At 37.9% G+C, this 16,151-nt stretch overlaps 1 protein-coding gene and 1 long non-coding RNA gene across 4 annotated transcripts; both read right to left on the reverse strand.

Moving 5' to 3' along the window:
* Window positions 1-8,211: 8,211 nt before the first annotated feature.
* Window positions 8,212-10,003, reverse strand: LOC126108810 (uncharacterized). Of its 3 annotated transcripts, none has more exons than XR_007523638.1 (3): window positions 9,951-10,003; window positions 9,300-9,340; window positions 8,212-9,049 (listed from the first exon to the last, which is right to left on the reverse strand). It is a non-coding gene; the product is annotated as an uncharacterized LOC126108810 (long non-coding RNA). The 3 variants fall into 3 exon arrangements; XR_007523639.1 differs by lacking the exon at window positions 9,951-10,003 and adding an exon at window positions 9,776-9,818; XR_007523640.1 differs by lacking the exon at window positions 9,951-10,003 and adding an exon at window positions 9,602-9,636.
* Window positions 10,004-10,299: 296 nt separating this feature from the next.
* On the reverse strand, window positions 10,300-14,947 carry LOC126108291 (E3 SUMO-protein ligase ZBED1-like). The gene is made up of 5 exons (XM_049913514.1): window positions 14,802-14,947; window positions 11,806-12,824; window positions 11,040-11,698; window positions 10,824-10,930; window positions 10,300-10,370 (listed from the first exon to the last, which is right to left on the reverse strand). Exons 1-3 carry the CDS (start codon window positions 14,857-14,859, stop codon window positions 11,045-11,047), a joined length of 1,731 nt encoding a protein of 576 aa, XP_049769471.1. The 5' UTR covers window positions 14,860-14,947; the 3' UTR covers window positions 10,300-10,370; window positions 10,824-10,930; window positions 11,040-11,044.
* Between the last annotated feature and the right edge of the window lie 1,204 nt (window positions 14,948-16,151).

A 16,151-nucleotide genomic window follows, 5' to 3' on the forward strand; every position in this document is an offset into this window, starting at 1 on the left:
AGCTGTGACAATATGGGCTGCCCTTCTCTGTATACGTTCAGTAGCCGCTATCGCTGCTATCTGGTATTGAACCCACACACTTGAGTATCCTGCTGTGACGGGACAAACAAGTGCTTCGTAACCAATATCGACTGCACATTGGCTCCACTGTCCGAGTATCCTGCCAGAGATCCGAAGTCGTTGCCACTGCATTTCACCCCAGCTCACTAGCTCTCAATTCGTCAGTATAAGATAACGGAGTAACTAAGAAGGCATGTAACAGAAAAGTGTGCACCCAAAACAGCTCTGCATGAAAATTTTGTTACAACCAGCTACGGAATTTCGGACAATCACAAAATGGAAGATCAGGACGGAAGCCTCCATCGGCTGCTGCCGCACCATCTGACTGCAATCCTACTGTCGATGAATGCGGCTTCTTTCCGAACAGTGAGACATAAATATTTCGAATTCCTGCGTAGTCAATTAACGCTGAGACAGTACCCGCACTGACAGTTAAAATTATTGCTGATCTTCACACGATGATGGCCTCTCTGTTGATGGAAATGTAAAGCATGAATGCCGGCCACTGGATCAAGATGAAATTATGGTAATAACTGTACCTAAAACTCAACAGCGGATAAGAATGGCTTTCTTAAGTACTCAGAGCCAATCAAGCCGCCCAAGCATTGGCATATTATAAAGCCAGAGAGTGCCATTAGTTTTGTTCTGACAGAAACGACAGATATTCCTACGCTTTTGCGTTCTGTTGTGATAAATACTGACCAGAGTATGCAGTTGGTGAAAGTGAAACTTCGTGGCATACGCTTCAGAACTGTTCCAGAGATTCGACAGGCAGCAGACCGCTCCATTCGCACCACCAACAGAACTGGCTCTGCTAACGGTATACTACGCATTCCGCATCGATGACAACGGGTGCTACACAATGCTGGTGACTACTTTGAAGGACGGTAACAGGTGCAAACATGTAACTCTTTTGTATAGGTTGCGAATAAATAGTTCACACTATTTAAGTTCCAACCATCCTAATTAAAACTGTACACCATTGCTAACTACAACTACAAATTATGTCGGAATTACTGTTAGATTTTCAACTCGGGCATTATAATTTTGTTAGTAAATTTTTTTATGTTCCCCATGACGTGCAGCATTTGTTAAGTAAGTAGCCAGTTAGAAAGCTCAGTATTTTGAGGATTATAAAACGGAGCAACACCTGTGTCTTTTGTCGTGAGCAGTGTGTTGTAGTCCGATAACTAGCGTTCTGAAATATTAACCTATATTGTGGACCGATTTCTTCACTCGTGGGCTAACTTCATGACTTTTGTAACAGTAATTACTAATTACTGCTACGAACGAGAACTTATTAGATTATTGACTCCCATGAAAAATGACCTCTTATCAGGGCAGTGTCGACGGACTATCTTAATTGTTTCGAGTTCTTTAAATGTGTATGAGGGCAGTGACATGGTGAACTGGTACGTTAAATTTTTGTCACTTGTGAATCGTTTCAATAGCTAGACTATGTTGTATGCTTACTAACACTGGGAGAATTTAACAATCCACGTACCAGTGTAGTAGGCAGCACTCTACTTTCATTTAATTCGAGCCATTTTTGAGACACAAATCTGACCACATCGGTGAATACTTTACACTGAGAGTGTAATGAAAGTGATTTTAAATCTACCTCTGGTGTCGACCACAATATCGCTAAAGGCTATTAGTAGAAGTAATATCTTTCAGCCAGTTGTGGAGCGCAGCTACTGAGAAGAATAGTAGAGGCTTGTGCAGAAGGGAGCATGATTTTTCTACACTCTTCCAAATTATTCAGAAACTACTGCAGGTCCAACTATAAATAAGCTTAAATATTCATTCTAAACCTCCAATTAGCCACGAATGTAAATAGTATGATAGGCTTACTATCTTTTTCATCTACAGACCACGGGATGACAGAAATGTCCAAAACCAGTTACTCAGGGATATGTCACGAAACCTGTTATTCAAACGAAAATCAAAAAGATATAAGAAGAAATTACTTCTGAACGAATTGGACACAGGGAAGGTGCAAAGAAGTACGACATTCCAAGACAAAAAACGTTGTGAACAAATTGAGAAACAAGAATAATGGGGAAGCTGCAAGGCCAACTGTTCTTACCGATATTGAAGCAAGATCTTTCCTAAAAGACTGTATCAGTGTCAGTGACGTGGGTCTACCAATACCAGTCTTTGACTTGAGGTGCATGGTTAAATCACATCTTGTTACCTGAAAAAGAAAAGTAGATTGGCTTGCTGATAATATGCTTGTATGGGACTGCGGAAGGGCAGTTTTTTTAGAGAGACATAATTCTGAACTGTCTCACAGATCTACAGTCAATAATTCAAGGAAGGGTGCTGCTGTAAATGAGAATTTAGAAAAAGAAAAAGGAGAGGTTGAAGGCGTTCCTTCTGAAATGTTTTCAGTTTTGATGAAACGGGGTTTCACGACGTACCAGCAAAAGAAAGCTCTTGTTTTGCTGGACATGTAGATGTCCTGAGAAAACTGAGGACACCTCACAATCGTGCATCATTTTCATGTTGTTTGGGAATGCAAAAAAATGGCTCTGAGGACTATGGGACTTAAATGCCATGGTCATCAGAACTTAGAACTACCTAAACCTAACTAACCTATGGACATCACACACATCCATGCCTGAGGCAGGATTCGAACCTGCGTTCGTAGCGGTCACGGGGTTCCAGACTGTAACGTCTACAACCGCTCGGCCACCTCGGTCAGCTTGTGAATGTAGCAGGAGAATTCCTTCCCCCTTTTATTCAGAAAGGTAAGCCAAAGTATACTGACTGGATTCACAGTCACCTCCTGGAATGCCAATGAACACATCAGAGTGGGTGGCTAGAACAGAGTTGTTTCACAATTGGTTTCAAATTTCTATTGTTTGTCTCAAAGAAAAACGGAAGGATAGTAATTATTGGAGATAATCGCTCTTCTCACATGTAACTAAAACTTTGGAGCTGTGTGAGAAAAACAACATAAAGTTCATTTGCATTCCACCGAACGCTACTAGTGTTCTGCAATCTTCTGATGTTTATTTTTCGTCTCTGAAAAGATTCTTTGTTAATGGAGGAAGACTGTAAATGAAGAGAGGAAACATCGTTTTCTGAAGGGTACATTTAGTGGTGTACTGGCGAATATATTGCATTTAAGTGAACAGACAGCTTCTACAAATTTAGTGAAAGGACCGAGAAATGAGAATATTAAATGCAATGGGAGTCTTACAGTGTCTCCCTGTTATGCTAGAAATAAGTCTTGTGTTATGAGACGTGTGGGAACTGAATTCCAGAAACATTTGGTGGCGGCGAGGAAGACAGTCAGGCTTCAATGTAAGGTTTTTTTTTTTTACTTTATTGTTATTTTAAAACCTGTACAACAGGCAGGCTGTTCAATGCAAGGATCGTGAAAACGTATATGTTGTCTATAGAACCAGGGATGATACGGACGTTATTTCGGGATAGGATATGCATAAAAAGAACAAACGGCTTTCATAGCCATGTTTTTATGTAATTTAAAATACCTTTTAATTCCCCTGAACTTTGAAATGTGGTTAACGTGTGTTCAGCCTGCCCCTTAGTGGGGAACTAATGAATCAGTAAAGAAGTCGACATTCTTGCATACAGGTGCTAATACTACATAGTTAGGTAACACGTACTGCCGTGAGCAAAAGACTGACTACCGCGCTGCCATATGTTGGTGGCGCCAAGCAACAGCTATGAGGCCCGCCATTTGCAGTGCAGTAGCAGCCGACAGCTGGCAGTCAAGCTTATTTTGTATTTTGACGTCTTGTCGGAAAGTATTTGAAATAGAGCTAAAACAGACAATAGCATATTTTTTGTTCTTTAAAGGCTGTGATATAAGGGAACGAGGATTTGCAATGCTTATTCCAAAAATATTTAATACTCGTTTTCTTAGTTTGTGGTAAATGCTATAAAGTTCACAGCTCAGTGTACCTGGTACAGATCTTTTACGTATAACTTCTCAATCAATTTTTGTAAGGGTGGAATCTAATGTGACTCGAGCCCTTTAGTGATGGGCTAAACTGCGATTTTTCGATATCAGTGATTTCTGTGAATGCTACTTTTCAGTATCTGTTATTCTTAACTGTGATTTGTCGCAGTGAAGAATCGCAGTTAAGGAATCCAGCTCTTGTATCCCTCCGCACCCTACCACTGCGACTTCTGCTACTTCTGCGACTTCTGCGATTTCTGCTACTTCTGCGATTTCTGCTACTTCTGCGACTTATCTCCGAATGAAAAAGTTAAATGTGTTCACACAGAGAATTGCATCTCAACAAAACTGACATTAGTAAGTGTGTTTTATAATTGTTCTTCCGTTGGCTTTACTTTTGTATTAAAGAAACAATTGTGAAAATATTAATAGTGTAATTAATATGTTAGTAGCGAAACAGTACCGTAATAGTTCGTGTTTAGAAAAAGAACTCTAACGTATTGTTATGTTCACAGGTACCCGAACTACATTTCAGTCACTCAGTAAAGCGATAATTCGAAATATTATCGTCAACAGCCACTGCGTCTTTAGACTGTCTTCGTCAGGCGAGAGGGGACTAGTGCAGCAGGGGATACAACCCGTCGGCTTTGAACAATGACGTCACAAGTCGCCAGAGAGCATGTATTACAGAGATGAAAGAGCTGAGGAGAATGTTGAGAAACAAAGGAATGCGAGAAAGATAAACATTGATCTTGTCAAAAGCATAAGTGTTTTTTGACTTTAAAAAAAAAATAATCTCACGAGATAGAATAAACTGATCCTACTTTATTAAGCAATATCTTGTCAAAAGCCGAGAAGCGATTCTTCTTAGTGTTCTAGCTCCCTTCAGTACTCAATATGTGTTTTTTGACTTTTTTAAAAAAAATCTCACGAGATAGAATAAACTGATCCTACTTTATTAAGCAGCTCCCTTCAGTACCTAATAAGTGTTTTTTGACTTTTAAAAAAAAATCTCACGAGATAGAATAAACTGATCCTATTTTATTAAGCAATATCTTGTCAAAAGCCGAGAAGCGATTCTTCTTAGTGTTCTAGCTCCCTTCAGTACGTAATAAGTGTTTTTTGACTTTTTAAAAAAAAAAATCTCACGAGATAGAATAAACTGATCCTACTTTATTAAGCAGCTCCCTTCAGTACCTAATAAGAGTTTTTTTACTTTAAAAAAAATCTCACGAGATAGAATAAACTGATCCTACTTTATTAAGCAGCTCCCTTCAGTACCTAATAAGAGTTTTTTTACTTTAAAAAAAAATCTCACGAGATAGAATAAACTGATCCTACTTTATTAAGCAGCTCCCTTCAGTACCTAATAAGTGTTTTTTTGCTTTTTTAAAAAAAAAAATCTCACGAGATAGAATAAACTGATCCTACTTTATTAAGCAATATCTTGTCAAAAGCCGAGAAGCAATTCAGTAAAAAAACGAAATTGAAACATAACAGCAAAAGCTGTTATGTTTTAGTTTAGTTTTTTTTATTGATTGCTTAATAATGTAGGATCAGTTTATTCTATCTCGTGAGATTTTTTTTTAAAAAAGCCAAAAAACACAATCCACATTACCTCAATATCATTACGAAAAATATTAAGTACCGGCCGAATAAAAAACAAACAATTAAGTTAATTAAATCACACGTTTAATGATGTACCGAATATCAAGCGATCGCTATTATCTATGCCTCGAAGTGAAGACATTACGATCTATGACTAAGGAATGACGTCATTGTTCAAAGCCGACGGGTTGTATCCCCTGCTGCACTAGACCCGGCGAGAGGTTAGTTTCTAAGATTTCGATGAACTTAATTACTTAAATGAGATCGTTCTTGCAAATGTGAAACGTCCCCCATTGAATGGCTTTCATGACAGCAAATATTAGAAATACTACTCTGTCAATTACATTGCTTGTAATTAGTGACAGCAAAAATGTTTAATAATCCTTTTAATTTTGCAGACGCAGTTCCAACCCCGATGACTGGTTTCTGTACGTATCTATCCACTTCAAGGCTCTTGGGAGAGAATCGTGAATATTCAAGACAGCTCTTAGAGGATTTGCAGTTTAAAAGTGCCATAATTATGAAATAAGTGTGCATAATGAGTGATTGAACAGTGTTTAATTTGAAGTTCTTATGCGATTTTAAAGGAATGATAAATGTTAAATACAGTGAGTGAATAAATAAAATATTTTCCACGTGTTAAGCAGTCCTATACCCAAATATTTTCCACCATTTAGTTACTGGTAAAGACTTGGAGAGTGTGACATGCCGCCGCCCCCCATCCCCCTTTCCCCAGAAGCTTGGTGTGACACTGACCTGGAATATAGCCCAAGGTCTAGAGTATGCATTTTGAGCCCATTATGAAAGTGGTAAGTACAGATCTTAAATCAGGAATCATTTAAGTGCAGTACCTGAAGGTAAACCAGGAAAAGTTTACTTATGAAGGTGCTTGTAGTGTCAGCAAAAAGTTCTTGTGTGCAGTTGCCATGTAGAACGCCAGGTGTAAAATTTTCCTCCATAGTTTTGAACACTGTCGGAACAAAAGCGAGGCACTCATATGATTCAATACAGTTGTCTTTGTTTCATTACACTTATACAGATGTCAGAGTTCTGCTGTGTTAACATTGCAAATTCCTGTAGGCAGGTGGAGTATTTACCATAATTGTCATATTGGAAGCAGAATCAAACACATTTTTTAGGTTACTTGTCTCTAAATGATATTTTCAGGAGAAATGGGCAATGCTGCTGCTTGTTGATTTAATACATTCAGTTACAGCTGTTTGGCCAACCATTACTGGTGCTGAAAGTGCGTGTCGTCATACAGTATGCACACACAATCCCAAGCTGAGGCATATTACAAGCGTTAAAACCACTGAGGCAGATTTTTTTTTTTAAATATGTAAAGTAAGTTGCCAATAACTTTGAGTATGAGGTTATTGGACTTCTTCTTAAAAATAGTGTAGTTAACATAAAGACCAAGTAATACTTCAGTAATCCTGCCAAGATAAATTTTAAGGGCGAACACCTAGATTGTGATACCAGTATGAAGTCTCAGTTGCAATTCCTTTTCCAGTGCCTAAGTTTAAAATGTATAGGCCCTATGTAATAAGTGGCTGGAATGGAGCAAGCAAGTTGAACAATTCACAGCAGTTTGGTGTTTAAGATGGTGACACTACAGCTACATTTAGGGAATAACATATGCATAAAACAGATATTCAGACTTTTCACATTGAAATGGGACTGTTTACCCATGTCTATTAGAAAGATGAAATGTTAAACTTGCTATCCAAATTGTAAACTTGTCTGCAGCCCTTGCTCTTAATTTGGTTCAAAGAAAGACACTGGGTGCTGGAAAGGTACATTCTAACCTGGTGAACTTACCTGCAACTGCAGGAACAAACGTCATTAAATTCTTTACATTTTTAGCTTTGTAAGAGACTTAACAGTGCATTAGCAAGTGGTCTCGGGAAATGCTAGTGAGTACAGTGAGCAGTAACCTTGTGACCTTGAGCACATATCTAATGCCATCTGACTGGCTATTGCAAGGGATAAGAGCTATTTCCTACCAGGTAAAATGCACACTTATAATTTACTGAACAGGTTCAGGAAATGTCAAATATGTGGTGGCAGCTACTGTATTTCTGTTTAAATTCAAATAGATTTTATTTATCTATGGTTTTACATATGGCATTGTCAGTAAATATTAAATTATATAATGTTGGTGTAAATACAGTTACATTGTTATGTAGACAAGCTGTTTCTTCTACATAATTCAGTTTTTCAAGTTACACAGACTGCAAATATTTAAAAAAGTTACAACTTGTGTTGTTAGGACACATTTTTAATAAAAGATCTGTGTTACAGGAAGCATTTTTCTTTTGGTATTTATCTACAGCATTTTACTGACAAATTCATAAAAATGATCATTTTCTGAGCTGGAAACTTATACGTCCTGGCATTTGCCCACGGTCTGAAGGAAAACCAGCTCCTCAAAACCCCAGAAGGACGTTATCAACTGTGTACAATTGTTGTGCTACATTTTAAATATTTTATGTTGCAGTCTTGAGGGATCCTCTTCTTCCTCCTCCTCCTCCTCCTCTTCTTCTTCCTCCTCCTCCTCTTCTTCTTCCTCCTCCTCCTCTTCTTCTTCCTCCTCCTCCTCTTCTTCTTCTCCCTCCTCCTCCTCTTCTTCTTCTTCTTCTTGAATCTTGGGTTCGCCTCGTCAGGTTACATGAAACATTTGTACAAGTATGAGCAAAACAAACATGTACACACATTTCACATACCCCACATATTAATCTTGTTATTGAATGAATAATAAAATCTCAACAGTTTTAGTCCTCTCAAAGTGCAGGTGGCTCTTAATTAATGCAATTAAAAAAGTTCTAAATAACAAAGTAAAATTTGCTAGTTGGGATGGTTCATTTTTAGCAGGAGACAGGAACATATATGTACATCTACAATCAACAACAACAAAAAGAAAAAAAATCACTATTAGTGTGCATTTAGAACAAATTTTTCAAACTTGCGTGTGTTCCACCGCTGGTCGTGGCTCTCTCTGGTTTTTGGGTCTTAAATTTGGTTGGTATTCTTTGCTCATTCCAGTTTTGATCCACATGTTGTCACCAAATTCATTTTGTAAAAGATAGCACAAAACAGATTATTGTATGTCTACAACATCACACATTACAATCAACTTTTATTACATATATAGAATTTTTTTCCTTCAGCCTAAGCTCATGGATTATCATTGACTGACTGTCCTCACTTGTAATATTCTAGATGGTATTCCTGTTATTTTTCAACTCGAGGTGCTCAAGATATTTCTGAAACATAACTTAAAGTAGCAGGTTTTAGTATAAAGAAATAACACTTCCAGTATTTACATTCACTCACCATTTTAATCATTACAAAGCTTTGTGCCTTAATGGCATCAAATCAGTAACTGTGCTCCATCCAAGTCACAGACCTACTGCTCCCAGTATGACCTGTTCCTCTGTCACCTTTCTGAGGACAAACGAATGAACAAATAGTTGACGATCTATAAGATTTAAATATAGTAGTGGATGATGATGAAATTCTGGTTAAAAATATGTGGTCTCTGCCTCATTAAATTGTTCATTACCGTGCATATATCAACAAAACTAAATCTGTGTTTTTCAACAAACAGAAACTAATATGACAAAGAAAACACAGTCTTGGAAGTGATATCAATGGTCTGTGTTACCTATCTTTTGATGCTAGAGATTTAACTCACATTTATGCCAAAGTGAAATACTTGCAGTAAGTGAAAGGTATCTGCAACAAAAGGAAAAAAAATTAAATTTTAGTAAGCCCACAGTGTATGACGAATGACTTGTTTGTGATGCTTTATAGTGTAAGGATTATGCTATATCTTAGTGCAATACATTATAACACTCAAGTTTGCACAGTTACAAAGTGAATCAGAGCCCAAACATTTCATTCCATTCATGTTCCTAGTTATATACTATACATCCTAAATAACTTACTCCGGCAAAATTATTCTTAGCATGAATTGTGAAACACCAAAATACTCACATATTTTACATTTTGCTAGGCATCATACAGTTGTGCGGTCTTGTATGCTTGTGTTGAAAGTGCCCAGTTACCTGCATATAATAAAAATACAAATGAGTTCACAATTTTCTACATGACAACATGTGCTCGAGAAGAGTAAAAGGTTTCCTACAAGTATTGGACACAAATACTCACATATTTTACATTTTGCTAGGCATCATACAGTTGTGTGGTCTTGTTTACTTGTGTTTGAAGGTGCCCAGTTACCTGCATATAATAAAAATACAAATGAGTTCACAATTTTCTACATGACAACATGTGCTCGAGAAGAGTAAAAGGTTTCCTACACGTATTGGACACAAATACTCACATATTTTACATTTTGCTAGGCATCATACAGTTGTGTGGTCTTGTTTGCTTGTGTTTGAAAGTGCCCAGTTACCTGTATATAATAAAAATACAAATGAGTTCACAATTTTCTACATGACAACATGTGCTCGAGAAGAGTAAAAGGTTTCCTACACGTATTGGACACAAATACTCACATATTTTACATTTTGCTAGGCATCATACAGTTGTGCGGTCTTGTTTGCTTGTGTTGAAAGTGCCCAGTTACCTGCATATAATAAAAATACAAATGAGTTCACAATTTTCTACATGACAACATGTGCTCGAGAAGAGTAAAAGGTTTCCTGCACGTATTGGACACAAATACTCACATATTTTACATTTTGCTAGGCATCATACAGTTGTGTGGTCTTGTTTGCTTGTGTTGAAAGTGCCCAGTTACCTGCAAATAATAAAAATACAAATGAGTTCACAATTTTCTACATGACAACATGTGCTCGAGAAGAGTAAAAGGTTTCCTGCACGTATTGGACACAAATACTCACATATTTTACATTTTGCTAGGCATCATACAGTTGTGTGGTCTTGTTTACTTGTGTTTGAAGGTGCCCAGTTACCTGCATATAATAAAAATACAAATGCGTTCACAATTTTCTACATGACAACATGTGCTCGAGAAGAGTAAAAGGTTTACTACACTTATTGGACACAAATACTCACATTTTACATTTTGCTAGGCATCATACAGTTGTGTGGTCTTGTTCACTTGTGTTGAAAGTGCCCAGTTAGCTGCATGTGATCAAAATACAAATTAATTCACAGTTTTGTTTTCCATGAAAACATATGCATTAGAAGAATAAAATGTTTCATCTACATACTGGACACACACACTCACATGTTGTAATATTGATAGGCATCATACAGTTGTGTGGTCTTGTTCGCTTGTGTTGAAAGTGCCTAGTTACCTCCATGGAAGCAAACCTCACACGGGTCCAGAATTTTCTGCAAGACAGTGTATGCATGTAAGAAACATATTGAAGATGATAATTATTCTTGTTTATATACAACTATTCTGATTATGAGTAGTTTAACAATGTACTGTATCACTTACCAGCACTAATCACAGGTACCATTGGCATTCAGAAATATTAGTTTTTCTATATTCGATGGCTTGAGGCGGGTTCTTCTGTCATTTATTAAATGTCCAGTTTTTGAGAAGACCCTCTCACAAGGCACAGAAGTTGCTACAACATTAAACCTCTCTTTCACTACTTTTGCAATGGTTGGGTATATGTATTGATTTTGTCTCCACCATGCCAGAGGATCCTCATTTCTACTGATGACTGAGCTGTCAATGTACCTTTGAACTTCTACGATAGCACATGACTGTACTGTGCCCTGTGGCTGTGCATGTTTCACTAACTTATCAAATATGCCCCACACAGATAAGGACTCAGTTGCCAAATTATTTGGCTCAACAGATTGTGAAGGCTGAATACCTACTGGCCTACATTTTTCCAGTTTCTGGGCAACAATATTAATTAATTGTTTCTTTGTGTTGTCTGCTGCTGCCTGGTTCTGAAATGCCAGCAACTTGAAACGTGGATCCAGCAGAGTAGCAAGGGCAATGGACTTGCTCTGCTCAAGATTCGAAAACCGGTTTGTAAGCCCTTCTTTTAATGCCTCAACAACTTTCATTGAAAGTTCATGTAACTGCATTTTGGCTATTTCGTCACATACTGCCAGAAGTCCACGTGTCAGGACTATAACCTGAAAATTGAGACAAATATGCTAACAACCACACAACATATAAGGAAAGTATACAATAAAATGACAGTGAACTTACATGAGCCAAATAAAGTAAAATATTAACTTACCAAGCTGCCAGTTGGGTACTCCTCTGCACTGAGCTGCCTCGAAACCTGCTCAAACGGTTTCAAAATCGAACAGAGTTCGGAGCAGATTTCCCACTCATCATTTGACAGTGACGGAAGATCTGTGGGCCTGTTGCAAAGGGCAACTGTAATTTTCACTGCCTCTGACAATTCGACAATACGTTCCAACATGAACAGGGTTGAATTCCACCTTGTGGGCAAGTCCTGGATCAATTTCTTGATGTTTCCTTTGCCACTGTTCTGTTGACATGTTAAGAGCCGCTCTGTTGCACTGCTGCTCCTTTTAAAAAAACCTACAATTGTCTTGACTTTCTGGTGAACTTCCTGAACATTTTTAAGTGCATCCTGCACAACTAAATTAAGAGTGTGAGCATAACAACCAAAATGTTTCCACTTGAGAATGGTGGAAATAGCATTTTTTATATTTGGTGCATTGTCCGTGACCACCATTAAAATTTTGCCACCAAGACTAAATTTGTCCGTAATTTTAATCAAAGCTGTGGACAAATTTGAGCTGGTATGGGCACCACTGAAATGACTGCATTCCAGCAGTACAGACTGTAATCTGAATTGTTCATTTATGAAATGTCCAGTGACAGCCATGTAACTTTCATTAGAAGCTGATGTCCAGCAATCTGTTGTTAGACAGATTGTCTTTATGCCTTGCAGCTTTTGTTGTACTTTCTCATTTGCTTCTGCATATGCTGCTGGCAACATTACATTTGTTATAGTCCTTCTACTCGGTATTTCATAAGCGGGATTCAGTGCATGTACAAAACTACGAAATCCCGAGTCATTTACAATAGAGAAAGGTTGATAGTCTTTTGTGAACAGACCCATTAATTTGCTATCCACCTTCTTCTTTTGAATCTGTCCCATCCTTTTGGGAACGTATTCTGTGATGGCTGTCTGATGCTGTGATGTGGAGGGAACTGCTTCCCCCTGTGTGCTGCTGGCTGTGGTGCCTTCTTCTGGCAACTCCACTGCAAGAGAGGCTTCACCTATAAAACAGTAAGCTGAACATCAGCATACAGATTGTGTCAGCAACAGAGGCAGGATATACATTTAGAGTACAATTTACTTTCCAAGTACTGTATGCTGATGACATGACACTCATCACTGATGGAGAAAATCAGAAATATATTTTAGAATACTACAAAGTTGTAAGTGAAATGAGCAGTGACTGGTGCAGGGCCAATCAATTATCAATACATAAAATAAAAATGGAGGTAGTTTACTTCACCCTAAAGACATTTAAACAAGACACAAAATGTGTTAAATTACTGGAATTGCATTTACATCAAAAACTCACATGAGATAAGCATATAAATCATCTGTGTGGCAAACTTGCTAGTACTCTCTTCCTACTACACAACATGAGATGCATTATTAGTAAACATTTATTAATTTCTGCATATTTTTCTTTTTTCCATTCACGATTGCTGTATGGAATACTGTTTTGGGGTAACTCAGTGAATTCAAGTACCTTCTTGAAGTGGTGGAAGAAAGCAGATGTATATTGCATCCACCACCAAGACAAAGCTGCAAAAAAATGCTTTAAAGAATTCAAGATAATGACTCTGCCCCGTATGTGTACTTACATTAAGAATTTTAATTTAAGATCCCAACTCCATGCCCATAACATCCAAAATAACAGTAATCTAGATCTTCATGCTCAAGACTGACATTAAATCATAAGAACAGAAAGCAATCTATTAATGAATGGTTTGAAGCATCCCATAGAAGTGTGGTTCAAATGTATGCTATACTTCTCAACTGATGAGTTTCTAAACAGTGATAGACAGGAAATATGCACTAGCAGTAACCAGGTGGTAACTACATAATGAAGTATGACTATAGGTGTGCGACAGTAATGTATAAGCATTCACACTTTTTTTCTACATAAGATAACACATAATTATATAGATACTTTTATTTAATATGTGACAAATGTAATTAACTATTACTACTGCTGTTATGTTAACACTGTGTAGTACCACTGTAATTATGATTATTTTATTGTTACCATTATTTTGGCATATGTATATTTGTCCTGCATATAAATACTTGCATAATTATATTTTGCTTTTATGTATTCAATTATTGACGACGCCAATTGTATGGATAACATACCGATAGGCAAATAAAGATTCTGTTCTGCTCTATTAATTATACGTGCAATGTAAACCTTTCCTCGCGCCACTTCAAGTTTGAAATCTTATAGAACAGTAATTAAGAGCCACGTGAAATACAATACACTATTCAGATTTTAAATTACATCGCACTTCACTCGATGTTAATTTGGTACAATCAAAATCAAATCGCAGCCTTGAGTTACACTATACAGCAACAAAAAAAGTGGAAACTTATTTCTAATTACTGTCTGAACATAAATTTCAGGGAAGTGAACATCCACGTTCTAGTTTAAATAGAGCGGGCTCGCGGGTTGCTTCAATCCTGTTACACTACGCTGTATATTTTCAACTCGAATTTTATACTTATAGAAACTGAAATGTTCACTATAATTCGGACAGTTAATGTCATTTAACTATTTGAGGAACAACTGCGCATTTTCCACAGGATATGGTCGTGTTTGAAGAAATTATAAGTGTTTCCCTTTGTAAACGTTGTGCGCGCATGTTGGTAACGGCTGCCTCGGGCGTTTATGTCGAACTCTTATTGGCTATTGCTATCAGCACAACACAATGGCGCACATTTCAAGTGCCACGGACGGCGAGAATATCTCGTTCAAATTTCAGTTAAGCTCGATGGGGATTATTACACTTACAAACGCATATACCACGGGTAGAAAATTGAAAGTACAATCCTAGCCCCAAGAGTAAATTTTCTAAATGATCTACTTAAAATATCACCCAGCCTAGCATGTTGTTTTCTTGGTATTAACAGCGCTGTTGTAAACAGAGTGCAGACAAAAAACAATTAATCATCCCATAAAACACTCAGTTGTTGCAACATACCTGGCTCTGGCAACACAGGGTCGACGGATCTTGAAGAATTTGTCGCAAAGTTCACCATTACATGCGACCTTTCGATATGTTTCTTCAAGTTCGTCGTGCTGGTTCTGTACGACAACTTTTTGCCGCATAAACGACATTTTGCATACTCTTCATCCAGAATAGTGAAATGATTCCACAATTCGCTCCTCCGTGATCGTTTCATCTTGGCAGAAACAAGAAGTAAACCCTTGAACGACCAGAGACGAAATGGAAGAAGATCAGGAAATACTGTCCCCACTCTGGGAATTTTCAACAGTTGAAATTCAATTAGTTGGGGTAATCCCAGTGACGTAGACCTAACGAATGGGATCGAATCAGCCGCCAATAACATAGGCCGCACAACGTTTACACAGGGAAACACTTATAATTTCTTCAAACACGACCATATCCTGTGGAAATTGCGCAGTTGTTCCTCAAATAGTTAAATGACATTAACTGTCCGAATTATAGTGAACATTTCAGCTTCTATAAGTATAAAATTCTTCGACCATACATCGATCTCATCTCATGTCCTTATAACGAAGTACGAAAGTGATCAACAGATGGCACTCGACAAAGAATGTTAACTGCGCTTTTTAGTTGCTACTTGCGACTCTTAGTTGCGACTTGTCACGGGAATCGCAGTTAGACTCGATGCCGTATCGCACAGATGGACGTAGTACGAACTTTGACCAACAGATGGCACTGTTAACTGCGCTTTTTAGTTGCTACTTGCGACTCTTAGTTGCGACTTGTCACGGAAATCGCAGTTAGACTCGATGCCGTATCGCACAGATGGACGTAGTACGAACTTTGACCAACAGATGGCACTGTTAACCGCGCTTTTTAGTTGCTACTTGCGACTCTTAGTTGCGACTTGTCACGGAAATCGCAGTTGGGACTCCATAGCGTACCGCAAAGATGGACGTAGTACGAACTTTGACCAACAGATGGCACTGTTAACCGCGCTTTTTAGTTGCTACTTGCGACTCTTAGTTGCGACTTGTCACTGAAATCGCAGAAAGCAGTGCTAAATTCGACCTATAGATGGCTCACGTCTTTGAATGTGAAATTCTACTTGCTACTGCTAACTGTGACTGAAATCGCAGTTAGATTCTGTAAAGTTGCTACTGTGATATCTGCGACTTCTCAGTCACTGTGATTTCTAACAGATACGCGATTTCCTGCCCACCACTAGAGCCCTTAAATGCTCGCTGCAAGATGAATATGTGTGCTTTGTGTCGTTGGTATTGGAAATTCGAATTGGACAACACGATTTTTTTTCCAGATTCGATTCCTACGATTCTTTCATGATTCATTCTACAGGCGTCT

The sequence above is a fragment of the Schistocerca cancellata genome, chromosome 11 (genome assembly GCF_023864275.1).
Source record: "Schistocerca cancellata isolate TAMUIC-IGC-003103 chromosome 11, iqSchCanc2.1, whole genome shotgun sequence".
Lineage (NCBI taxonomy): Eukaryota > Metazoa > Arthropoda > Insecta > Orthoptera > Acrididae > Schistocerca > Schistocerca cancellata.

Coding starts and splice junctions, on each gene's coding strand:
- LOC126108291 (XM_049913514.1), bottom strand. CDS start 14,859: ATGGTGAACTTTGCGACAAATTCTTCAAGATCCGTCGACCCTGTGTTG. Junction 12,825..14,801: donor CCCTGTGTTGCCAGAGCCAG/GTATGTTGCAAC, acceptor ACTGTTTTATAG/GTGAAGCCTCTCTTGCAGTG. Junction 11,699..11,805: donor AGTACCCAACTGGCAGCTTG/GTAAGTTAATAT, acceptor CTCAATTTTCAG/GTTATAGTCCTGACACGTGG.